This window comes from Amphiprion ocellaris, chromosome 6, assembly GCF_022539595.1.
Source record: "Amphiprion ocellaris isolate individual 3 ecotype Okinawa chromosome 6, ASM2253959v1, whole genome shotgun sequence".
Classification (NCBI taxonomy): domain Eukaryota; kingdom Metazoa; phylum Chordata; class Actinopteri; family Pomacentridae; genus Amphiprion; species Amphiprion ocellaris.
This window is the reverse complement of record NC_072771.1, coordinates 28,724,816-28,752,301: the sequence shown is the minus strand read 5'-3', so window position 1 is coordinate 28,752,301 and position 27,486 is coordinate 28,724,816. Positions and strand designations below refer to the sequence as shown.

General features: G+C 40.5%; 1 protein-coding gene across 6 annotated transcripts in view; it reads left to right on the top strand.

Annotated features, from left to right (window-relative positions):
• The window catches only part of pde4d (phosphodiesterase 4D, cAMP-specific), a 193,660-nt gene that overhangs the window by 150,790 nt on the left and 15,384 nt on the right, over nt 1–27,486 (top strand). For 4 of the 6 annotated variants that reach the window (XM_035943275.2, XM_035943274.2, XM_023299081.3 and 1 more), the window contains 5 exons: nt 17,698–17,889; nt 19,916–19,952; nt 20,058–20,134; nt 20,511–20,560; nt 25,762–25,874. In XM_035943275.2, coding sequence (XP_035799168.2) covers nt 17,698–17,889; nt 19,916–19,952; nt 20,058–20,134; nt 20,511–20,560; nt 25,762–25,874 — 469 coding nt within the window. Of the gene's footprint in view, nt 1–1,684; nt 1,828–6,582; nt 7,207–17,697; nt 17,890–19,915; nt 19,953–20,057; nt 20,135–20,510; nt 20,561–25,761; nt 25,875–27,486 lie in introns of those variants that run through there. The other 2 variants (XM_055011397.1, XM_023299084.3) reach the window with 2 other exon arrangements.

The window sequence follows — 27,486 nt, the reverse complement described above, 5'->3', positions numbered from 1 at the left end:
GGTATTGGAGCCATTTAGAGATCTTCATCTTTATACACATTAAGCATCTTAAAACAATACAACATGATAACTAATGGCAGGGATTTCCTTTTAAATATAATACATTTCCATGCTCAGTTGATCTGTTCATTTGCAGCTCTTACTATGATCAGAATTTACCTTCAAGCACAGCTTAATTGAATTGTGTAAGTGTGTGCGCTAGTAATTATTTTTGCGAATGTCTTTGCTCAAACTGCAGCTCCTGCTGTTAATTTCACATTTGCTTTTCATTAGACAAGATTTTGCAGTATTAGGGTTTGTTAGATTTGTGCAACTCTGCTGCCCCCTTGTAGTGAAATATAGTTATTACCAGGGTTGGGGATTTAGATGAGGCTGGGAACTGGTGATTCTGAACCATTCGAGGTTTAGGGAGTTGGTTCCATTGAACTTCATTAAATTACAAGGCTGACACGATGTAGCCTAGTTCTCTTGTTCTTGCTTTTATTTAATTAAAATTTCAAACAGTTTGTGCAGTATATGTAGTAGTCATGGTTGATTTTCTGTGTCCCACTATTCATTTTTGGGCCACTTTGTAGCTATATGCCATTAGAACACATTAGTGATAGTTGCTGGAAATGTTCCTCTGTACTCCTATGTAGATATTCCATTACAAGTCAGCTGTTTCCAGCTAGAATAGTCATTTATCACATTGTAATGTCTAGACTGTATTTCTGATTAATTTAATTTTATCTTCATTGAAAAAAATGATTTTCTTTCAAAAACTAGGGATGTTTCTAAGTGACTCCAAACTTTTGAATGATAGTGTATATGATTAATACTGATATTACTTTTAAGATTACATACTTGGAAAGTCAGTATGCTTTATGTGTCCTACAGATATTCAGATCAGAATATGAACTAACCTTAATAGTGAATAGCAGATCTTAATATGAGGCTTCATACTGTTCTGGAAGTGTCTTATTTGGTTGCATATTTTATATACACACACCTTTAGTTGGTGAACATTCACTATTGTGGTAAAGCTAAAGAATAGACATAAATTAGCTAAAAGATACATTCAGTTTAATATAAATCAGTTTAAGCTGGCTAATGTACAAGGATCATGTACACTGGGTTTGTTGCACAATTTAACCTTCTGGTCTTTTTCACGCAGAAGTAGGCTGCATAGAGAAGACAATCTCCAGCTTTACTTGCAGTGTGAGCAACTTTATTTTCGTCACTGATATGTTTAGTCTGAATCCAGACTTCCAAAGCCACTGACATTTTAAGTTTAGATTTTTACTACCCATTACAACTACAATCAAGTGGCTCTGTTTTTTGTTGTACAGCGACCTTGGGTGTCAAGTAAAGCAACTACAAATAAAATGTATTATTATTATTATTGTGGTTGTGTATATACCATGATTATTTATCATTGCAGAAAGTCCACAATATCGCTAAAAACATATTTGCTCTACCTCTGCACTTTGCTCCACCCTCCCCTGCATCACTCTCCCTCACATCTTTCTCCCTTTTTTTTATCTGTTGAAGTCACACCATTACTGAGCCCTCTCCTCCTCTTTTCTTTGCACACACCCCTCCCTCTTTCCTACTGAGATAGCTTTATCAGGCTTGTCACTCTATAGATCCTCCCTCTTTCTCACTCCACATCTGTCTTGACACAAGTGCATGTGTTGTGCCGGGTTAAGAGTCTATCAATATGAGTTTGCCTGTGAACTCAGATTATCTGTCTTTGGAGAGGATAGCCCGCTACCGCCACGCCTGCTCCAATGGCTCGCCCTACGCTACCAACAAGCCCATCGACATCAAACCTCGTGGCAGGAGAGGGTATGGTTCATCTCTGAAACAGAAACCAGCGGTTTGTGGGAGGGTGTGTCAGGGAAGGAGCCTTAACCTTTTTTTTTTTTTTTTTTTTTTTTTTTTTTTTTTTACAATTTATTTGTTATCTGCTGAGAATTAGTTTCATGTGGAACACTTTTATATCATCTGTCATCTGCATACTTTAAGTAGTTATTCAATGTCAGCTTGACATTTTTTCTTTGTAGTTGTATCCAACCCTTGTTTGCATGTGATAAACTAGTCAATGAGAAGAAAACTCAAGAGGAAAACTGTGTCAAACTAAATGGCAGTCAAGCTTGAAGGCTGGTTTTCTTGTTGCTCTGTGTGTGTGTATACTTTGACTATGTAAGGTGCAAGTACTTGGATATCTGTGTTTGTATGACTAGCATAAATGTCCACAAAGTGTGTGTGTTCTGTCTTATCAGAACATTAGCTGATAAATAGTTCCACCTGGACAACACAGAACTGGAGCTGTGTTCACCACAGAGTGTTGTGTAAACGATTGTTGCTCGGCGGCTGGTTGTGTTGTTAGAGCCCAGTGGAAGCCACAGTTCTGCTATTTGCTCTGCTAAAGCCGTAGTGTTGGCTTGAAGTGTGCACGATTGTGTGCATGTGCCTGTTTGTGTCTCTTTGTGTTCCATGAGAAAAAAAAAAACTTTTCTGCGTTTTACAAAACATGGTTAAAAGCAAGGTAAACGGTAATATACATAAGCAGGTTCCATCAAGTCATCGTCTAAAGCAGCAAGGTCTTCAGGAGGATACATCCATTCATTAACTACTGCAGAGTGTAAGCTAATTATCAGAGCACTCTCTGTCTATTAAGGCTCCAACAGAAATTTAAAGACCTTGTTTGGCCCATTTTCCTACTGCATTTCTCTAACACAAGCCCAGTCTAAACTAAATGTGCTATCATCTGATGGACATCTGTTTCCACTTGTCTAATATTTTTTTGTCTTGTGGTCTGTATGCATAAGCATGAATTGTCTGTGCCTCTATAGCATTTAAATATAAGGCAAAAAACAGTAATGGTTGATGGTGTTTGTGTACCTATAGATATGGATGGAGTCTTGTCAATACTGTGGAGCAGCCATCTGTGCTTCAATGCCTAAGTGCTATTTATATCAGCATTTACTGAATGTGTTTGTCTTCACCATATATTGAACCTGGTTCATAAAGAAGGTTTTTGAAAAAAGAAAAAAAGAAGGAAAGAAATCAATATCATGTCATCAATATGACAAGAATTGTAGGAATTCTAACACTAGGTGGCAGTGGAATCTGTGAGTAGCACACAAAGAATGTGTTTTGCACTCACACATTAAGAGGTGCTTAGTACATGCTGCTACAAGTGGTTTAATGTCACCATTAACATAATACATTTAGTCTTCAATTAATGTGATAGCAGTTACTGTCTGCATGGCATTAATGCAGACTGCATTGCATAGAACTCACTTGAAAATCAGTGACGTGGTAAAGAACTGAGGATTTACAGCTTATGCAGACAGTTTGGCAGCTTTTTGTTACACCTTCACTTTTTTGGAAAAACCATAAATATGAATTCTGACAATTAACATGACAAGACATAAGGGAATAGAATTTTCCTAATGTATGATAGTAAACCAATGTATAAAGTAGGTCTGTGCACTTTTAGCAATAGGTTGAATGTTTAAAAAGATACAGAAAAAAACCCTCTCACTTGATAAAGATATATAAATATCCCTTTAAGGCTGATAAATGAATCTTCATGGTATGAAGGGAGTTACATACCATGCAAGATTAATTCCATGTTCCTCCATCTACTGAAGTAAGATTGATTTCATACCAAATGTACTCTTTGTTTCTCACTTGGGGCAAAGTACCACTGTAAGTAACACTAAGATTTGATATTTACCTGTGTGTCTTTTTCCTCTGCTTCGTGGGGATGACAGTGTTGCAGCCTGAAAGTAAATATTCATTATGTGTGTTTATGTGAGAGGATGCAGGGGCTCGTGGGCACATTGTTTTTCACAAGAGACAGTAAAGAGAGAAAACAAGGACCAAGAGTGTGCCTCTGATACTGTAAGTTATATATTACTTCAGCTTAGAGAGCCAGTTTCTTAAAGACCCAATTTCTAAATTCTGTTTGCCACTAGCATCATGTGAATGCTGTTTGGCTTCTATGTAAACACATCTGTGTCATTAAAGTGAAATAGTGCGACTTTAAATGTGCTTCTTATGTTGAGTGCGGTCAGGTGACATGAGTTGGAAACTGTTTGCATAGTTTGTGTCATCATGTCACTGGTTGTGTTTTCATTTGGGATTCATGTGGTTTCAGTTTGGAGGAGAGGCGGCTGTTTTCCCCCAGTTTTCTGAAGGAAACTGTGCTCTTTTGTTGTTCTTTCCTTGACCACATGGAATGTGCAGACCGTGGTAATAGGATTAGTTTCACCACTTTGACCAAACTATAAACTACATCATTCTGCTATGCTACACTGACAGCATTAGGTGTGCTTATTCAACTTACTGTAAATCACTTTGAGTGCCTTACACGTGGTCACAATTCGAGTAGAACGACACATACAGACATACCTGCCACCAACCCTGCTGGTGTGAAAATGGAGACACTGTCCAAGAGATGTCAGTCAGAGTGAAAGACTTCAGAGGAGTTTTTCACTGGAGTTTGTTCTTGGTCTACCATGAAGTCTGACACATAGTAGTATGGAGAAACGCTGCTACATGTTTCCTCAGCAATCTGCTTTCTCATTCACTTTAAGATTAGTAGTGCAGGGTGTAGCTGCTGTGCACATAACAGTGATTAGTGGGAGTTAACATGTTGCGTTATTATTTGGTAGGAGGTGTCTGCATGCATTTCTAGTGAGAAGACATGTTTGCTCATGTGTCATGTGTGCAATCTGCCTGTTAGCTCATCTGCATGTGCGTATACAGGATATTACCGTATGACATCCGTCATGCTGCACTTTCCTGAGGTCTGCGTCTTTTCTTCTGTGACATACAAGCACATCCTTGTAAGCATTTCCTTTTGTCTGCCGCTCTCTGTCTCTTGAACCGTTACCTCTCTTGAACAAAAGACGAGCGTCCTCACAGGCTTCCTCTGACTGATGTCACTGCGCTGGTGTATACGTCTGCAGCCAGTTGTGCTATTGATGACATGGAAATATTCTCACTGCTTTCAACATAAAAGGAGCTGGAATAATGTGTATGCAGATGCTTCTGGGTTTCTAGAATATACATACTGCAATATATGGTGTGTTTGTGTGTTCAGCTCGGAGTTTGAAGTTTTTTTTTTTTAAAGCGCTGTTGTTGTTATTTAGTTCTGTGTACATACAGTTACGATTAAATCTAGTGCTGAATGATTTTTGAAAGCAAGCAATAATGACATTGTGGTGACTTTTTTTTTTACCAAGCTTCATTAAAATATGTGTTTATGGATGCATTTAAATATTTGTAATTTGGCTAATATAGTGCATGCATCCCCCTATACATATTTATTAATTTTTTGTTCTTTGCTTAATTGACTGGTACTGTATTTCCTCTGTGATCCTCTAATATATAATCGACACACACAGCTACCACTGAGTGATTGACATACCACACAACTGACACACCAATCTGACTGCTGGAGAGCTAATGCCAGCTCCTCTGCTACTGCTGTAGCAGCAGATGACCTGAGCTCCATACTCAAACCTAGTTCCACACTGATGATTACATTTTATAGCCAAATTTATTTTTTATTTATGTGAAAATAGTTAGATTTGATAAAACAATAAAAATACCCCTCAAGTCTCAGGTATAATTATCAACTAAACAAAACCATTCTAGGCGGACCAGTAACTCTTTGAAGACTGTACCGATATGAGTTCATTTAGTTCGTGCAATTCAAGACTGAAAAATAACATTTGCAAACGTGGGGAAAATCTGCTTTGTAAATAAATACTGCTGGATAGTTGGGACCTCTTGTTTGTTCTGTAAGACTCTGTGCAAAGGGTAAAAATGTAGGGCTGGCACGATGTTTTTGGTGCTATTTTAGGAAGCTTAACTCTACAGAAAATGGATTTACTCCCATGCCCTTCTATTGGTGTGCAGAAACTACAATGTGCAAACTAAAATATTTTAAAGAAAAATGATATGAATGCACACTATAAAAAAAATTAAAAATTCAAATGATACTTGTTCTTAATGATTCTTAGCCTTGAGAAAATTATATGTTAAAGCAATTCAGTTTTTTTTAAATGCCATTTGTCTGCAGTTTAGTATGCTGACAAGTTCTTTAACTTAAAACTAGACTGTATGTCAGATATTACATGACATTTTAACTATAGCATGATGCAGTTCACAATTGCTACAACTATTTTAGTAGCTTTTTCTCATCACATTTTTGTTTTGTTTCTTTACTCTCGTGCATTTTTGTCCTCAATTTGAATAATCTTTCACCCCTTTTTAATGTAGTTCTAACACCCAACATTAGATTTTCAATTATTCTTTATTTTCTCAGTTTATTGCTTCTCTTTTTGGAATCACACGATGAAACTCAACTCACACTACCTCTGTACAGTCTGTCCAGATCATTGGCATGCCTAGCTGTTGGTTTTAGGTTACTGTGGTAGCAGAGTGATTGACACTTGAGACGGTTCTCAGGATTGCTGGGGGATACAAGTCCCGCCCTTGAAAGAATTACTACAACCAAAACAACCCCTCCCACTCCAGACATACCCAAGCTGCAGCTCAGGGAGAGAGAGAGAGAGAGTCATGTAACTCAAAGACAGGGACACAGTCATAAAGAGAGAAATCCAGAGAGAAAGAGGTGAGAGGGGAGAGAGAGCAAAAAAGGAACTTGGGACGAAGAGGAGATCTTATTTCCACCAGTCAGGAAAAACAAAACAAAAAAAACCCCCACAGGGACTTGAAAGAGTAAGAGAGTGAGTGCATTGCTGGATTTAGGAGAGAGGAAGATCACACACTGATCTGGCAGGAAAGATAAGTGCAAGTGTGTATGAGAGAGAGAAACGAGAGGAGAGCAGGTTAACGAACCACCTACTGCCAAGCGATCGGAGCTCGGCGAGGAGCGACAGTGTGGAATACTGTTGGGTTTGATCTGACTAAAATCAGGTTGTGGGGCTCGAGCAGCTCCTCAGCGCTGAAGGAAGGAGCCTGCCACAGGATCACTTTACACCAGCGAGGACTTTAAGCCAAACAACTGCGGAGGCTGGCCAGTGGGTTCCAGGTGGCCCTGAGGGTGTGTGTGGCTTTATGTGTGTGTGGACTGTGCATATGTTATGTGTGTGGATGTGGAAGGAAAAGCCAGACCATGAGTATCATTCTTAAGCCACGGTCACGCTCCACCAGCTCACTGAAGAACACAGAGGGAATATGGTAAATACACAGGAAACTTTGTCCTCCTGGCAACATTTCCATGTTAATCCTGTTTTGTGTGTGTTGCTCTGTTGCTCTCCATTGCTCTTTGAAATACTTTTCCTCTGCCTCACCGACACAGTCCCATGTCCTTCCTTTTTGTTTTTTGTCACAGTGGCTTTGCTATGCTTGTCTTTGTGTGTCTTTTTCAATGCCAGCACTCTTCTCCGGTCAAGCCTTCTTCCGTGGTTCAATGAAAAAACCTTCTGCATCCTGTAGATATGTCAGTTTGGGATTTTTCTCTCCGTTTTGCATTTTCCGAGATCAAAATTAGAAGTAGATTCACTCTGTCCTCAACGCTACTATATATTATCACACTAGCTCACTAATATTAACACTTGGTGCATTGTTTTAATACGAGCTCTATCCATTCAGCTGCGAAAACTGTTTAAAACACCAAACTGTGAACCATGAAAGTCATCATTCATGGAGGAATGTGTTGTGTGGCTCTATATATTTGCCCGTGTGCACATGGCTCCAAATACATTCAGGATGCAGAATGCATTGCCAGGGGCACAACTTGCCCTGCCCTCCCCCTCTTGTCTCCTTCCACCTCCTGTCTCAGCTTGTCCTTGCCTGTCAGTATTCATTTCTTAGGAAGAAACTGCCCTGTAGCTTGTATGTTGGAAGTTAATATTCACAGTTTATTCCATTGTGTTACTCTCAGGCAGAGCTGTAAATGGATCAGAACAACCCTGGGCAAATATATACTGTCCGTACAGTGGTGATGGTGGTGGTGGGGTTGCCCAGCAGCATGTGTTTTCAACCCTGTCGGACCTCCCTGCAGTGTCCGCAATGTTCTCACGTTGTCAGTTTATTAATCTGCTCTACAACCTCCCCAGCAGGAAATGACGCTTGTGTGAAATGAAGACAGTAATTAGGTCTTATCAGGGTTTCTCTTAGTTACTGCTGATGACAGACATTGCTGTACATGATGTGGTGATGCAGAGGGGGAGTAAAACCTACACAGAATACTGCTACTAGTGTTAAGGCTGCCTGCAGAATGTAGATTTTTTTTTTTCCCCTCATTAAAATCTGAAAATCTGGCAGTGTTAGGTTTGTATGAGCCATCCTTTTGAATGGCTACCAAAAGCAATACTCAGCTGGACAAAGCATACCGCCTCCTCCATCTGTCCTGAGCTCCTCTCTTCTGTTATGTACTGCTTTATGAAGGCTTCTTTCACTAATTCATTTGTTGCTTCGTCTTTCGTAATTGTTATCACAGAGCTTTGAAGACTTACAGTGGATTTGTAATACTTGAAACATCTACAGTGTAGGTGATACTTCAGCTGTTTGTGTAAGGGTGGGTGTGCTTGTAAGTACAGTAAACACGTAACTGTGTGTGTTTCTTAGCTGTAGGTTGTGGCAACTTAGGTGTCTAAGTTGTGGGCTCATGGGTATTTGAATGCACAAATCCCCATGTGTGTCTGCGTGTTCATCCCTGTCCTGAACAAATCAAGCTGACTTGTCTCCTCCTCACTGTGCAAATGCAGGTTGGTGTATGCAGACTTTGGGTATTCATCAAGGTGTTCTCTCAGTAAATACGGCTTGACTTTTGGAAAGGTGTCACATGAGGAGATGGGAAAGATCGGATGTTTATGAAATCTGGTTCGTTTGACGTTCACTGTAACGTTTCTTCCCCTCTTTCAAAATCCAGATCTGGTGTAATGAGATACAGAATAGACGAGCAGGGAATGTGTGTCTTTGATACTAAGTGTTTGCATCTGGCCTTTGTCAGTCCCCAGTTGAGCATCTCTGGCAGGCAGTAAATGTTGAAGGTTACGTGTCTGGCCTCTCATAGGTCCTGACAACGTGCAAGTTATCTAACATATTATCCAGATCTGACCTTTAGTTATCCAGTCACTAAGATGATGAATAGGATTGAAAATAGGTTTATAGTTAAGTGGACTTCTATGTATATGGGAGCAGTACAGGTTTGCTTTGCTTTGACCATGTGAACTGAGATGACGCTGCATTACCATGGTGACCTCTTTGTATGTCTCTCATGATTGACTGAGTTTTCTGAATGGTGCAGTAACAGTGAGCACTAAAGCAGTGTCACGACTGAAGTGAAGGATTCACATTACCGTATTTTCGCGACCATAAGGCGCCCCGTATTAAAAGGCGCAGTCTCAGTTCCAGGTGCTATTTCTGTATTTAACACATACATAAGGCGCACCGTATTAAAAGGCGCAGTCTCAGTTCCGGGTGCTATTTCTGTATTTAACACATACATAAGGCGCACCGTATTAAAAGGCGCAGTCTCAGTTCCAGGTGCTATTTTTGTATTTAACACATACATAAGGCGCACCGGATCATAGAGCGCGGACATAGTAAAACATACCTGTACTAGCTGAAAACATGCATGCTAGCGTGTGTTTTAAAAAAGGCAGCGGAAGCTAAACTGAGTTCAGTTGTACTTTATTGAAGTATTTAGCAATGTTTTCACGTTGTTTTTTGATCAATCCTCATTCACAAATCCATCAAAGTCCTCATCTTCTGTATCCGAAATGAACAGCTGGGCTAGTTCTCCATGGAACACGCCAGGTTCCCGCTCGTCATTGTCAGAGTCAGTCTCGTTGCCGTGCGGCTCCTCATAAATGATGCCGGCTTTTGCGAGAGCTCGAACAACAGTGCAAGCAGACACGTTAGCCCAAGCATCCGCAATCCATTCACAAATTGTGGCGTAACTCGCCCGGCGCTGCCTCCCAGTCTTAGTAAAACTGTGTTCGCCATCTGTCATCCATCGCTCCCACGCCGTTCGCAACTTCACTTTGAACGCCCTGTTTACACCGATGTCCAGCGGTTGGAGTTCCTTCGTCAAGCCTCCCGGAATGATAGCAAGCTCCGAGTTCATTTGCTGCACTTGGTTTTTCACAGCGGCTGTGAGATGGACGCGCATGGAGTCACAGATCAACAGGGACGGTGACGCCAAACCCATGTTGTTTTGCATAATGCAAATACCGGCACTATATACCAACTGGGGGCGTGTCTTTAGCGTCTTCTTTCACGCCCACACTTCCCCCTTTAACGTTCTCATGCTGTCCTCTGTCACGTCCGCCTTTTCTCTATATAAGCAGCGTGTCGGCAGGAAATGCTGTCAGTCAGTCAAGCGGAGCTCATCAAAGTCACACGATAACATTTACAGATGTTGGAACTCGGTGCACACATAAGGCGCACCGCATTATAAGGCGCTCCGTCCATTTTGGAGAAAATTTAAGGCTTTTAAGTGGGCCTTATGGTTGTGAAAATACGGTACTTATACCTGACAGGGCAAGAACAACCAGAAGGAGAGAAGGGGAAAGCAAGAAGAGGGTGCAAAATGCAGAGGATAATAGCTGACAGACAAGATAATTTATTATCCTGGAACTTTACAAGGCTTCCTTCTTTTTCCAGTCAAGTCTTCTGTGTTAATTGGAAGCTGCACTCACCATCAAATGTTGTCTTCTCCAGAATTCCCTAGCCAATGTGGCATAAAAATCCATTTCGACTTGTGCCAAAGACAGATTTTTGTAGCATTTGCTGTCTGGTGGGTGTTAATTTCACTTAGTTGTATGTGTGCATTTCCAAAGGCGCTTCCACTCCTGTGAATGTGCAGCTATGATTGGTTGTGTATGAGTTTGGGGCAGATACAGAAAAAGATTATCAACAAGTGAGCAGTCACTTATCTGCTTTGCCGAAGTGGCCTGAGGGTGCTGGCCTCCTCACAGTTCGGTTTTTCAAACTCATACCTGAAGTTGTCTAAAGGTTGTGGATTGTTTTGCCTGCTGACTTTTTGTACAAGATGACAAGAGCAGTGCTGAGAATTGAAGGATTGTGAGCACTACCATGTTGCATCAGGGAGCCATATTTTGTTTGTCTGCTTTTTTGTGCTGCAGCATTAGGTGCAGAGCTGATTTTATTTTTTTTTTTGCGCTTTTCCTTTCAGAATCATTTGACTTACTTCACCATCAGAGATTTGGCATGCCATTTATCCCAAAAGAAATTCTGCTTTAAATATCCCCAAGTGAGTTGGCCATCGTGAGGAATGTTGCGAGACTGCTTTATGGTCATACTTTTAATATTTATGCATCTGTGTTGTAAGGTTTCAGGTATTTGATTTGCTGCCTTAGCCAAAAACTCTAGTCTGGATAGATATACAGGGAAAGTTTCTCATTTGAATCCCTAGAAAATGTAGCAGTGTATAAAATAAAATTACAATTTGTAGTTACAGAGGCTCCTGTTCCCTTTACTACACTCAGAGCTCTTTTGTTACTGTTGTGGCAACTTAAATATCATTATCTGACATTAAAGCCTTCATTATGGTAAAGTGATACAGTTTTGTTATCCTTTCCAGAGCTGGGGGTATTGTTTGAAACTTTATGATATCTTTTGGCTTTTTTTGGCTGATTTTCCATTTACCTTAACACACAGCACAAATATTTCTACACGTTTGTAGTACCAAGGAATTTAGTCATGCTTTTCTATGACTGTTTTGCATTTCGCAGAAATATGCCAAACATGTCCTAGCATATGTATTTAATGTTGTCGTAGCACAAGAAGATGCACAAGATGCTTTCACAGAAACTAAAAAAGTTAACACTAAGAGTCAGACACAATCTCTACTTATCATCTACATAGTTATGTTCCAACTGAGGTCACAGAGTGGGAAATAATTTGAGATACAAACAAATTTATCTTAGATCTTGTGAGTCTGAGGACATGATAGTGTCTGCCTTCCATCACATCACATCATGCTTATCCAGAATAATGACACTATGTTTTATCAGTTGTTCTGTAGGTGGTGGTTTAAATATCTTTGACCTGACAACAGATTTTGTTCACAAGTCATCATGACAGCACAGTCCAGTTTTCACTCTTGTCTCTGATGGGATTCATCATTGTTATTTGAAATTACATTTTCACATCAAGTAGGTGATATTGTCTCTAATATTCTACCACAGTTGCTAAACACATCAAGCAGACATGGTCGGTAAATCACCATAGCCTTTCTGTTATACAGCGTATGTCTGCACCGTATTTGTCATGTGTGCCTGCTTCTCCATCTGTGTGCGATATACCTTTTCTCCCTTCCTTCCTTTCTTAAGGCACAGGTTTCTGGTTTGCATTTAGAACAGGGCCAAGGTCGTCGCATGCGTCAGGATCACATGCCTCACTCCTACATGAATGCAGGATCACACTCCTCTCAATCTTTATAAATACATACACTTGAATGCTGACACACATACAGGTCTGACATGTGTCTCCTTGTCCTTCCTCCACTGCCCTCTGTGTCCTCACAGCTTTCTAAAATAAATTGAGTGTCGTCTTCCCTCTCGTTTGCGTCAACATGCAGCTCTGTTCACATCAACACTACTCCACATTTTCCAAACTTATCTCCAGTTTTGGAGACATCTTGGTAAATATGGCCTTGGTTGTATTCCAGTTTGAGAAACAATTCAACTTCTTGCATTTGATTTTTTTTTTTTTTAACTCATTCTGCATATGAACTCAGCTACTTCACAACAGACACACACATCATGTTTGTGTTTCATATTGTGTCCAGTGCTGTTGGATATTTTAGCCTCACTATCCTCGTCTCAGCTTGTTATTTGTCAGTGACACTTGTGCACTGACCTCTTTCTAAAGTGTGTCTTTTCACAGCTCGGTCACGTCAACTCCTGCAGTGTTTATAATTGCTCAAGTGACCCAGGGATGAAAATAAATGAGTCAGTGATCTATGTTGTTGTGTGTGTTTGTGTGAGTGTGTGAGAGAGAGAGAGGCAGACAGACAGATGGATGGAGAGTAAGGGAATAGATGGAGACAGAAATGGAGAGTCAGATGCACACAGAGAGGATAAAAGAGCTGTGCAGTGTCCTCAGGCATGTGTGTGACCCAGCAGCGTCCTACAGTAGAAAGTCACAGCAGCTACTACTCATCCGTTTCTGTGCCCTCACAACTTTGTTGCCTGTATTTGAATGTAACAATGCGGAGTTTCAGTGAATTGGATAAGTCTTCAACAACAATCTTTTTGACTGCAACCCAAATTCAGGCATGAATCTCTATTTCTGTGGGAAAGTGTTCTCCTGAACGCCACCTTCATTTCCGCCTGGAATTTGAATAAAGTCAAGAGTATTTGTTGAAGTTTGTAGCCCAAAGTCAATAGTTTATCCCAGATTGTTTCACAGTTCTGTATGAAAATGACACCTTCTATCCTTATGGTATTAATGCAGAGCTCAGAATTAACATTTCTGGGTAATTTTCACCCACCAAAACACATGTAAAAATAAATTATGATGACTGACATTATCAAGTTAACAACAAGAGGTAGTTAGGTTTCTGTAATTGCATTAAATTGGGTTTTCTCATGTTTTACAGTGTTAAGTGAAATCATTTCTGTAACATTATGGAAATTTGATTAATGACATGCAGTTTATTTATGTGTCTGAAGCAAAGTAAGTTGTGTATGTTATGTTTTGAATAATGCATCAAAATAATGAAAAAAATAATTGAGTTTCTTAAGGGAGGCTGCTATGACAACTGTAGTTGGCTCATAATTTTAAAAGCTGTTGTGGTCAGAGGTAATTTTGAGTCATGATCATACGCACAGATGTTAAACATGAGTGTAAATTCTGTGTAGTTTGTTCCTCTAACACAAAAAAGTCAGCAGTAGTCATCGAGTACTCATATTTGGCGTGTGAAATGTAAAGATTTCACTGTTGTCTTTTCTTTTTTTGAAGTTAACCGTCATGGCCCTGCAGAAATACGGAAAGCTAAATGATATAAAACCGGCCTGGACTCCATTATTTACTATCCACTCCCCCATAATCCTGACCTAGAAAAATCGAAGGAATCGGTGGTGTGTGTGACTTTCAGCTTTTTTGTGTCGAACAAGGACAAGGGTTACACATCTGATGCTCAGCAGATGTAATATCTGGAGCACCATGAAAGAGCTCTCCGTCATCAGGCAACTGTTTGCAGATCAAATATTTATTTCCTCGCCAGTTATATCCCCGTTCTGGATCACTCCCTTTTTGGGTAAACTTTTCGTCTTGACCTTTCAGTAATGCTGGATTTACTGCCCCATTTTGACTGTAGTCGTCTTGTGAGTTGCATTCGTGCTTTGTTGTTGATCCTCACAACATAGTCATAAGGGTGTTGAAAGTTTTTTTTTTTTGTTGTTGTTCATTTTCCTGTACTTCTGCTGCAATGTATTTGAGTGGGAAAAAAGCCAGGCATTCCCCCCTGTGATGTCAGTGGTGTTGCATTACTAGATACAAAGAGCATTTGTGTCATTCCCAGAGAGGGTGTGTCTATGGAATGACACTACACACACTGAGACTGGAATTACGTGGCAGATGTTTAGGTGAGAATCAGTGTAAGCCGTGACGTCAGAGTGAGCGTGATAATGAATCAGTCGTTCAACATATCCTCAGTGTTGTTTCGACACTTCACTGTCTTTCTGTTTGTCATCTTTGTCTGTGTGTTGTTCGCACCTACAATACACACACCCATTTGCACTCACTGCACAGAACAGCTGGAGAACGGACTGAACTGTGCGTTGAATTCCAACTTAAGCAACTTTGCTTTCACACCTGCAGTAAAAGAAAACAGAGGAGTCATTTGATGTGATAAGAGGGTGTGGATTAGGGGGTTGTTTGTGAGACTGTGGGTAAGAGTGACTTACTTCTGATCTGGCACTAAATATAGAAAGACAGAATGAGAGGTGTTGGGGACAAAGATTGGGGTGATATGTGAAATACTGGACAATTTGCGACTGTGGAGAAGAGTTTCTGGAGTCATTGCGATGACCCACACATTACCTCCACTATGTGTCAGTGTGTGTTTGTGTGAGGACTAGTTAGAGAAGGAGACGAGGACAATACAGTTGCCCTTTCCTCCATGTGTCAGGCAGACAGCCAAACTATCCCATTCCACAACCAAAGCTAACACTCACTTAGCTGCTGATACTCAGAGAGATCGCAGAGAGATAGCGCCTCGTTTAGCCATTTTATTGTTGTGGAAAGTATGCCTGGCATGTCCTGTATATCATTGTGGCTGTTGGGACATTAAGATACACAAAGATAACTTCTTGTTTCTGACTGCTTGAGATACTATAGAATTTAGACTCCTTTTTTCAGGTATTTGTACTTCAGTAAGTCATCTATTTAATTTGGTCTATTGCTTTATTTTGGTCCTTACTATACCCTTGTATGCAATCCATATACTGTGCATTAAATGAATATTATTGACACGCTGATTAGAACACATGGATGGGAAAGAAGGTGGGAGAGAAAGAGCACATCCATAATACATGGTTGTAGCTCGGGGTGTAAGACTGAGACTTGGACTGTGTCAGCGATATCGCCCAGGGGGAGGAAGAGTCAGCATAATGACTTCTTTCTCCTCACGCATCCAGAAACTAAACTTGCTAAACACTATTTAAACCTCCAACCACCAAGCAACTTCTACTCTGTTTTTGCTCCTGTCATATTTTTACTCACTGCGGGCTAACTTTAATATAAAGTCGTGCACCTCTGTGAAAACAGCCCAACCATGGCTAGAAATAGACAGAACCTAAAAATGTATTTTATGCAGGATAACGCAAATATAATGAATTTCTTGGATGATTTTTTTTTTTTTTAAATTGAAAGAGCCTCGAATCAACATGTGCAACATTTTCCCCAGGTGTTACTAATACTAGAAAATATATGGTGACTCTATATGCTGTGGATATTTTACTCAGTTCAGTCAAAAAATAATTTTTGTCATGTCAGTGCTCATCACAGTTGAGACACTAATAGTGTTAGTGTTGTGCAGGAATGCAGAGTTTTTTGTATTTTCACAGAATCCAGTAAGAGCAAATTATATATTTTTGGTGAATATCTAAATGAGTCATGTAGAATAAAGTGCTTTTGATAAAAAAATCACAATTTTTAGCTTAGATTTGGTTAAATATTCCCAACCAAAATGCACACACATGATTACTGAAGTGATTGGCGGAAGGTTGAACATAACATGATTCTTTCAGTTTTTATAGTTCCGGCTGTGACAAACTGTGGCATTTTGGCATTTTTTCCCCAAGACATCTAGTCTTTCAAGTCTGTCGGTGGATTTTGGAGTTCAGAGAATTCAAATCGTAATAACTTGCACCTGTTAAGTCAGTGAATCATCTGTTGCTATGAACGTAAAATACCCTGAAGAAAACACAGAAGCTGAAGACAGACAAGCGGCAGAGCGCTGATAGCATAGTTATTTCTCAATGTGTAATGACAACAAATGCTTTGGTCCTGGGACGTGCTTTCTACGCTGTACAAGCACACATATATGTACGTACGCTCACAATGTTCACTCTGTTCTTGAGCACTCTCTGCTCTTCCACATGCATATTCATGCATAAACACACCGACAGGAAAATGCTAATGTGAGCAGAATGTCCCATACTAATGTTACGCTGTAGACAATATTGGATTAAATGTGTGGTTGTTTCCATAGCGAGGAGGGTGTTGATGATGACAAAGGGGACGTCATCCCCATGCGTATTACGTATCGTGCTGAGGGGAATCCCCCCCTGACCTTAGCATCCACAGTAGATGGGATTATGGGATTGCTTGGTGTAGCCCTGGCGATGAGGCAGATATCCCTGGTGATATGCATTAGTCATCACCTGGATGAACAATCACCCAGGAGACTAAGGAGCTCATTGTGACTGGTTTGGAGATGCCTTTCAGCTGTGAGTGACTGCCATTATTAGAGCAGTTGTGTTTCCCGAGGCTCTGTTTTTATGGCTTGTAGTTGTATGTACGTAATTGGCTTTGAATACTGCTGCTTTTGTTGTAACTGTTGTAAACGTGTCTATTAATCTGCCTCTAATCAGCCAGATTTTATTAGCTCAAACCAATGAGGAGTTTTACATGAGCTGACACTACATGAGAACTGTGGAGGCTAGTATTGAGCCAATATTCCTACAGTGTAGGCGTGGCATTTAGCTGTCAATTTCACTGGAGCCAGTTCACACCAACATAAGATAATGCATAAAAGGGCCTATGGCGTTGCAATGGAAACGGTATTCATTTGGTTTTGGTCAATATTTGAATAAGGGCATCAAGATCACCAACATGTAATTAATGTTTGCATAAAGCCTGCAATTTATTAAAGCATTGATAGGTGAGCTGCGTAATAAAATCTGTCACAGGCTCCACTTTATTTAAAGCTAATTTATTCATTTCTGATGGCAGTCAGATTTTCTACATTGCACTTAAAAATTGTGTATTGAAACTGATTCTGACAAAATTCCATCACCACTGAAAGAACAATAGACATCAGCATGTTCACAAATGTTGTTTGACCTGTCAAATACAATCACAGTTCTGCACTAAGAAATCTGCTCTGCTTATAACACCAAACAAAATGCTACCAGCTGTACATTTTCAGATGCTAATCACTGTATGTTTCTCTCTTTCCATTTGCAGTTTCGATGTGGACAATGGCACATCATCAGGTCGAAGCCCCCTGGATCCCATGGCCAGCCCGGGCTCAGGCCTCATCCTGCAGGCCAATTTTGTCCACAGCCAACGGAGAGAGTCGTTCCTGTACCGCTCCGACAGCGACTACGACCTCTCACCTAAATCTATGTCCCGAAACTCCTCCATTGCCAGTGACATGTGAGTGTCTAATGTCTTTTGCTTCCACCTGAACCCTCATAAAATGCACCAAAATGTTCCCTATTGTGCCAAATGCGGTCAGTTCTACTTTCGTCTTTTTTTCTGCCTCTCTGAATCTGTGTCACGCATGGATGTTTATAGCACCTGGTCTTAAAGCTTCCACACTGATTGCTTTGGACCTGGTGGGAAGTCTGCATGACCAGCAGCTGATTGTGTGGTGTCACATCTATTCTTAGCTATAACCAGTAGCACAAACAGAGTGGTCTGTGACAAACTGTCCACAAGCGTTCAGCATCTGAGATTATGTCAAATTGGCATTTTATATCTAATGGGGACAATAGGATAGATATGTGTGCTACTTTCAGTCTGGTTACATTGTTAATTAGTTTAAACATTGGTCTTTTGTTACAGTAACTCCCCCGTTCCCTTGCAGCTGTGACACAGCCCACTACAGATATGTTAGTAACATACAAATCAACTGGCATCTTCTAGGTCAGAGTATATGTTGACAGCACCATTCCTTATTTCCCACACAAAGGTAGCTATCTAGTTCCATGTACAGTACACTTTGTGCTAGAGGAAATAAAAATATTGATTGAAAACATAGCATTTCGATCCTGCCTGAAAGAAAGACAAATACACAAAAGGATGAATAACAACATTCACAGTAACCTTAGACTTCCCCTTTGCTGCTTCTTTTTGCTCCATAGTATTAAAACCAATTATCTATGCTTGACTTACATCCAGTATCCAGTTACCATGTTAAAAACCATTGTTGCTACTTTTAATTAGACCTATGTGTCTCATTCTTGCTGAATTGGATACACAAGAAAATCTTTAGATAGCTGGCAGTAACTGTAGCAACTGTATTTATGAAATTCTAATTAATGCAGCTTCAAGTCAAGCCGACGTGTGAAATATTTCATCAGGTGACTCCTTTAATCCAGAAATGGTCCAGATATCTCATGAAGAAATTCTGTACAGGAACGCTGAAAATTGAAATCTAAAAACAAAGAGCCTCATCTAATTCATTATTTCATTGTCTGTTAAGATTCTTTCCATCGCTCTCAGAACATATTTTCCATCATCTTCACTCTGAATACCTTCTGTTTGTTTTGTGTAAGAAACACATGACAAACCTGCATCTCTTTTGACTTTCGTGTCTGGCATGTCAGCCCACGTGCTGGTAGCCTGACATAGATGTGGTCTTGTACGACTGAGCAGCATTCAAGAGGCACCGTGACACTAACACACACCTGGACCTGTTGACACTGTTCACATAGCTGGGAAGTCAGCAGGGTTATGACTCAAAGTTTACTGGCTGGATTTCTTTTAGCTTGGTTGATTAAGTAATGCTTTTTCTTTTCTTTCACAACGTCCACTTGCTGGTACCCTTAAGCAAGGCTCTTAAACTCCACCTCCAGCGACGTGTGGAACAGCATGAAAAACTGGAAGCCATCAGTGTAGGCAGTTCAGAAACGTGCCCAGCTGACAATTCCCTGGATAGATAAAAGTCAATAAAAATATGAAATAAGAGTTGCTTAAGTCCCAAGGGATGCAGTTTTGGGCAGGAAAGCAGTGGTGGGAAAAGAGAAAAAGAACATGGAGAAAGAGTGACGGTACGTTAGCGGCACAGCAGGTGCGAAGACAGTTTGAGTGTTTTACAGCGTTCTATTTATGGGAAAGTTTTGGTAGATGCTGGAAATGGAATACACTCAACTACCTTACATGTCCTGAACCACGTCCACCCATAAATCCCTCCACGTTGCATGGTGAAACCTGAAACTCTTCTCTAACTGTTACACATTGTCCAGCAGGGCCTCAGCTGGTAGGTGATGTATAGAGTAAACATGTCATTAGGATGAAGCACATTAGAGACACTGAAATGAATCTGATGTAATGACCCTCCCCTCTCCCACCCTTTGACCTTTGCAGAACATGAGCGTACCCTTCCGTTGATGAATGTCAGCATGCTATTTGATAAACGTGCATTTAATATAAACCTCACTTCCTCTGTTTCTTCCAGTCACGGTGACGATATGATTGTAACGCCATTTGCACAGGTAAGCAGCTGTTCCAATTCTGTTGTATTGCCTTCATATTTTATATTGTCATGATGTGATGAACACTGAAGAATTCTGTCCTGATCGATCATAACCCACCCTCAGGTTCTTGCAAGCTTGAGAACTGTACGAAACAACTTTGGTGCATTAACTAATCTTCAGCAAGACAGAGCATCCAATAAGTAAGTTGCCAGAGTTTTCAAGTTTTCTTGAAACTGAAATTGAATCTGTTTACAGTTCGAGTAGTGACTAGCATATAACGTCATTTGATCGCAAGCACCTTATGACTAAGATGTTCTGTTAAGTGATTTGAAGTGACATCCTGCACCTGCCTGAACTGTGTCCAGTGCTCTGTGCTATGCTTGCCCTCTGTTGTTCCTTTTGAGTACTACAACAACAGTATCAATCATTTGCTTAGTTACCATTAGCTATAGTGCTAAGTGAAAGGAACTGGTGCTGCCTACTGCAGAGTCACATGGACAGCTTTAACTATATATAAGTGATTGTCCTTTTTTGGGAAGGAAATGTCTCAGTGTGTGTCTGTTTCCCCCATGCCAGGAGATCACCCATGTGTAACCCACCACCTATCACCAAGACCACCTTCACAGGTATGTGGGCAGTGGATGGAAGAGTGACATGATCACTTGTGTCTGCTGTGTCTGTGAGTGACTGAATGTGAGGAGTCGAATTTGGGATTGTAGAAGTGAACACTTAAGGGAACACTTGATTTTAAAAGTCCCCCATTTAGCACTTAAAAGCATAATAAAGTTTAGACTAATGGTTAACAGCATGTTGTAGTTGTCTGTGTACAGCTGGTAAACGCAAAATAGAATTGAAAGTAAGTAGTTTCACAACATAAAAAGTATTGGTTGCAGTAGTTGTACGTGCTTTTTTTAAATTATTTTTGTAATATCAGACTAAATCAATATAGAGGATGCTGTTGTTGTTATAGTGATGTTTTGTATGTTGTAAGATGCATAGTAATGATCAAGGACTGGCAAACACACACATACCGTGCAGGGAGCCAAGGAACATGAACGTAATATCCAACAGTGTCAGAATGCAAATATGGACAGCATATTCTGCAGAGAATTGGTTTACTACAGAAGAATATTACTGACAAAAATGTGGTTTCTTGAATAGCTGGTAGCAGTTACAGAAGTTTGGCAAGACAAGCGGTTCACTTGTGGAAAAATTATTCAATGTTTGCTTTCATTTGGTTTCATTTTGTCTTTGTATTCCACAAATCAAATTTGGTTGATTAGGCACCAGCTTTGTGCCACAGGGCTGTCATCCTTAACCGCAGACATACCACTGCTTCATAATGGATTGAGAGGTTGTGTGTATATATATGTATATATAGTCCTATATAGTCAAGTCCTATTTGACTTGGATATTCGGATGTGCTGCAGACAGCCTTTACTGCACAGCCTGTCTGGCCTACTTTCAGTGTTTTTGTTGTGAGGATGACATGGCAGAGATAGTATTAGTTGGCTAGAATAGATTTGCCCTTGACAGTCACATTTCTTTTTAGCAGTATCAGTGGCTGTAACCTAGCTGGTGTTTGCAGGAGACACAATATAACCTCCACCATTAATAAATAATTTCACTGTGTGTTTTAGAGCAAAACTGTCATGACTGTTCATACACAAACACTTAGAGAATCACATTAATACATGCATCCATGTAAGTTAAAAAAAAAAAAAGCTGGAAAAATAATTATTTAATGTGGAACAAATATGAACTCATGATCCAAATTTGCTTTTTGTCCATTTCAGAGAGATCTTTAGTAGTAGTCTAACAGACCATAGCTATGATCCATGCAGGTCTACACCCATGGTTCAACAAGAACATGAACTGTGAATCAGTTGCAAACCTAAACCATCACAATGTGAAGTTTAACTTCTTAAGAATTTCAGTGTTACTGCTGTTATTTTTAAAAGTGACTATAAGGGCATTTACACAGTACGTATTGGCCACCTCTCCACTAAGTTTCATGAAATTCGGCCTGATTATTTTTGCGTAAACCTGCTTACAGACAAACGAACTGCAGTGAAAACATCCCACCACCTCGGTGAGAAATAATTCCCTAAATCTTGATGCAGTGTTTCTGTGACAAGATACAAACCAGTTGGCAGTTAGATGGTTCCATGGACATAATTTTGTTAGAAGCAGTTGCTGGTGTGTGTCTGTGTGTGTGTCCTGATACCAAAACCTCTGATTTGATCCAAACCATGAGTTCTGTGATCCTTTGCAGCCCAACATTCTCCCTGAGAATCACATTCCTGATGTATAACCTGCTTATATATGAGGACCCGATGATATTGCACTATATTTAGAGTTCAATCATACTGGCGGATGGCCATTATGGGCCCTGCCATAAACTGGTGCCAGCTGTGAGTAATGAGCATGATTATTTGAGAGTATTGACCGATACTTGTAATGTAAAGGCTTATCAATGCTGCAAGAAGTCATCTTGCAGAGAAAGACAATCTAGGGACTTAGAACCTCATTAAATCAGTCAAGTAGAAGATGCTGGTCAAGAAAAGTGGGTTTGCATTTAGCATTTTTTGCCCTTTTTCTGCTTGTCTTTCTATCTTTTTCTTTCTGTGCCTTTCACCTGTACATGATTACATTTTTCTGTCATCTGACATTGTCTTATTGTTGCCATAAACTATTTTAGAGTGGCGTAAATTAAAGAATTTAAATGTTCTGTGACCTTTTAGTTATTAAGGATAAGAATAGATGCTAATTAAAGCTAAACAGAGGCACACTGATTGATAATCATTCCACTTCAGACTGGAAGAGCAAAAACTCTTGACAAATCGTGCTCCAAAATTTCAGTCAAGATAATTTTCTTTCAACATTTACAATCCAGTATACTCAAACCAAACCAACATCCACTAATGGGGCTTTGGAGAGATAAGCAGTTCTTCTATATCAATATGCCACACAGTGGACTGATGAAAGGTGGATATTTTCTAATATTATTCTCATGGAAGAACGAAAACTTTTTAATGTCTGTTACAGTCAGTGTAAAACTGAACATAATTTTGAAAAAAAGGAATTTGAAGCATTATAGAATTAAAAAATATATATATACTTGGATAGTAACACTTTAGTAATGCTTTAAAGCCAAAACAATAACTGGGACCAGGATTTCTAATTTAAGAAAGTCTCCCTTTTCTATTTTTTTATAACATTGTAAACGTAATATATTTGTATAACTGAGTAATACTTTACTGTCAATTACACATAAGCAATTGGAAAACGTCAACATGAGCTCTAGTACTTTATGATGTCCATTTGCAACTATTGATAATGGAAATAATTATTATTTGCTGCTTTATTATGTTGTGAAATGATTCATACAGATTAGTGCATTCTATCGTGGTTGCTAAATAAAAGCATTTACTCCCTACCATTGTTAAGTTTGTACTGATGCATTATAAAATAACATAAACAGCTTTAATTAAGTAGTTGACATTAGGCATTTTCTTGTTTTTTCTGCATAAGTGCATCGGCTCCTTTCTCCTCCACTCTGCATCTTGCCTCCTTTCCCTCTTCCTACTCCTCCTCTCATCTTTTCCCGCTCACGGTCCGACTTCACCGTCAAGCTGTTCCGGTACATAGTTTGGCTGCAGCCCTGCGTCTGTGCAGCAGAGTGGCCTCTCCGAGCGCCGGTGTCTGATGTCGCACTAAGCATGAGAAGAATGTCATTGACGTCAGTGCAGTTGCTGTCAGAAAGAGTAGCACCCCAGCCACTGACACCACACCAGGGAGAGAGACAAGGAGACTTAGAGAAAGAAAAGAGGGGAGAGACAAAAAAAGAGACAAAGGAGGCAGGAGGAAGGATGATCAGTGGAGGAAATGAAGAGTGTGGGAGAGGAAGGGGACTAAAGGAAAGGAGGGAGGGGGAGATTTGTCAAAGACAATGAAGCAGGAGAGGGGGGGATTTTATTGAGAATATGAGGAGACACAAAAGGTTTACAGATAGTCGGGTTTGTACACTAGACAGACTTGCATGGAAACAACAATGGTGTGCATTTTTCCAAACATAGTGTAGAATCAAATAATATAAATAACTCCAACTGCATTATCAATGTGAAATATTCAGGAGCTAAAAAAAATACACAAACTTTCCACTATTTACTTTTAAAAATAACTTGTCCCAAATGGAAAGACAGGTGAAAAGGACAGTTTTTATTATTTAAGTCAAAGTGAAGACTGTGCAGTTTTTTTCCCCAAAGGCTTTAAAACAGTCTAAATGCTAAGCTGACATGGTATCATGTAATTAAATTTGGTCCTTTTGTGTTTTAATCTGCCACTGTTTTCTCTGTCTGTATAACTGAATTACAGCTAAAGTGACCCCCTCTCAGATCACAGACCACATAGCATTAAAAGCCTATGCTTTCCCAAATTAGTCAAGGCATCAATATTAATTGGCTTCTGACAAGGTGACATTTTCTGTTAACATAGGCTGACTTTCAGAGTCGTATCTTCAGTTTCAAATTAAAAGAAAAGGATACTGCGATACTGATATGTAGAGCTCGTGATGATAAAGTGTTGCCATCTTTTCCATTTGCCATTTGTTTACCTGTCTGTCTCCTTGTATTTGTATGCTCAACACACATTAGCATGCATGCACACACGGTATAGGGAGCTCCCAGTCTCAGCTCCTCTCCTCGATCAATCCAGTCCATGTTTTGTCACTCTCCCTTCCCCATCCACAGTGCAGTCCTCTCAGGCTTTAGGTACAGCTTGGGGAGAGCAGCACGTTTGGCTACCAGGGACGCCGAAGCAACAGCAGCCCACCCCCTATACTCACAGCATCTATAGGAAACACTATCCAGCTCACACACACCACTGGATTATACCCTTTGCTTCCTGGATACCATGGATGTTTTTATTGGCAGAAAGGCAAAGGAGACAAAATCATGATGTGTTATGGTTAGCATTTCGTCTGGTGTGAGTGTGCGTGTGTGTGCATGTGTGTGTGTGTTTGCGTCCGTGTGTGTGTGAGAGGTGTCTTTGTATTTTTTTTTAACCATGTCAAGATGCTGTGAACAATCTGGTGTTTGTTCCGTGCTGGACAGTATTGACATGGATGTTGACCGGTTCTGAGCCTCTCACTGGATCCTCCTTTCCACTGTCCCTGTCTTCCCTCCATCCCTCCTATGGCAGACATGGGCCTGCTAAGCAGACTGTTGTTCATCTTGCTGCATGGTTGGAATTGTACTTCTCTCATAAATGATAGAGTGAACCCTGTCCAGCTAGATCACTAAGTGTGCTGTGTATGTATGATACTGAATGAGTCCGTCTGTGTGACATTTCTGTTTTTCTACTGTTGCTCCCTTTGCTTTGCGGGCTACCTCTTTATTCTCTGCTGTGGTCTCCTGATTGCTAACAAACATCTGGACACACAGAACTGACTCGGGGTGGCTGTTTGCCACCTGTCACCTACATCTGTGCTCCCGGGGATTGTGTCTGACCTAAACCTGAGAGGACAAATACAGGATTTGAACTGTAAAGCTGCACTGGAGGCTTTTTTTTCTCTAAAGGAATCAGTGAGCTTTGCTACAGCTGACCTGTGATTGCTCATCTGTGGGTTAGGATACAGGACAAGAAGGCCCTGCTCCCAGGCCCTCACAGCTGGCTCACCTGTCCAGTATGAAGAGTCACCCATGTGTCTACTCGGGGTATCCCAGCTTAGCTGTTTGTGGGGTGGGAGACCCCGGGCCTGGACCGTCCACTAGCCCTCTGAAGCGGGCCCTTACTGACCCCTTGCCCTCCTGTCTTGCCCCTGCAGAGGAGGCCTACCAGAAACTGGCCACTGAGACCCTGGAGGAGCTGGACTGGTGCCTGGACCAGTTGGAGACGCTGCAGACGAGACACTCAGTCAGTGAGATGGCCTCTAACAAGGTAAGAACATCTAAAAAGTTTTTCCTACAGCTTGTAGAACTTTGGCTCATGGCAGCATCTGTTGGAAGTACTGATGCAGCTTTAGTTTTTTTTATTTAGACTTCAAATGCACAATTGCTGGAATGCACTGCCTGTATTATTATTCAATTAAGCAGAAGCTGTTACCCATGATTCACCTTGGTATGTTTTATTGCTTATCAAGATAAGCTGTTAAATTTTGGTTTGAGTGTGATCTATATAGTGCAGCTTTGATGATCTGTAGGACCATACCAAACTGTTAAACTTAACAGGAAGTTGCACTATTACAGATATTCATGTATAGAGTTTGCTGCTGGTTGAGAATTAATTTGTGGCAGATCAAGCTAAAAAGAAAGGTCCTTTTTGATGGAAAATTGCTTCAGACTGCACCATATCTTAATCAGACCATGCTTGCACGTCCATTTGTCCATCTTCATGAAGAAGTGTCGAAATAGAAAGAAATCTTGTGTGTGTGGGTTAAATATACCCTTCTCTGACATACTATATTGCAAATTGTACATTCCCTCTGAAGGATCATACTATACTATATATTCATTCAGCAGCAGTGATGTTCAGCACAACTTTAAAAACTATCGCGAACACAATGATTCTAACGTGTAGTGTAATATTAACTAAACCTCCTGTATGTGTGTGACGCTCCCTGTTCCTCTGTTAAATTGTCTTGTATTTATCAACCCATAGTATTTACTATTTGAGATTAAAGATCTCAGTGCTTCTGCAGGTATATTCGATTGTCCTGGATGCTCTTTATACTATCTGCTATAATGCATCTTTTAGCATTTAGCCATCAAAGCCCAGAGTGGACTGTTTGTATTGTATTCTCCATGCATGTTAGTGATAGCATCGTCCTGCAGGCAGGGAGTTTTGGTATGAGCATGCTCAGTCGCCTCCAGAGTGTGTGTGTGTGTGTGTGTGTGTGTGTGTGTGTGTGTGTGTGTGTGTGTGTGTGTGTGTGTGTGTGTGTGTGTGTGTGTGTGTGTGTGTGTGTGTGTGTGTGTGTGTGTGTGAGTGTGAGTGTGTGTGTGAGTGTGTAGGGAGGCTGCTGTGCCGCTCTGAATGCTGATCAGCTCTGGGCTCTGGTGATGTCACACACTGTGATGTCACACGAGGTGGGACGGACCAAGAGGAGAGGCAGGGAGGACAGACAGACAAAGGAATTACACAAATGCACAGGTTTCACCTCTGATGTTGCCATGATCACATGCCTGACCTGTGCATCCACCTCATTTAAAAGTGAAAAGACGGAAAGAAACTAGCGGGTTCAGGCTCGCCGTTGCTCACCAGCACAGCTATCTCTGGTTGTCATGGCAACAGCCACGGGCCCAACCACCCTGCTATCTCACTCCAGCAACGCACACACATACATCACAGGTTATACAGTCACTACATCTCCCACACATAGACGTTACTTTGTGTCTGTAGCCTGCAGACTTTCATTTATCAGCAATCAGCACAATCCTTAATTCATCAGTGAAGAGAACAGTAAAATGGAATTCCTTAAAAGCAAATCGAATTAAGTTACAGCAAAATCAGCGCCTCATTTCTCCTGAATTTAATGTCCAGAGACATTTCT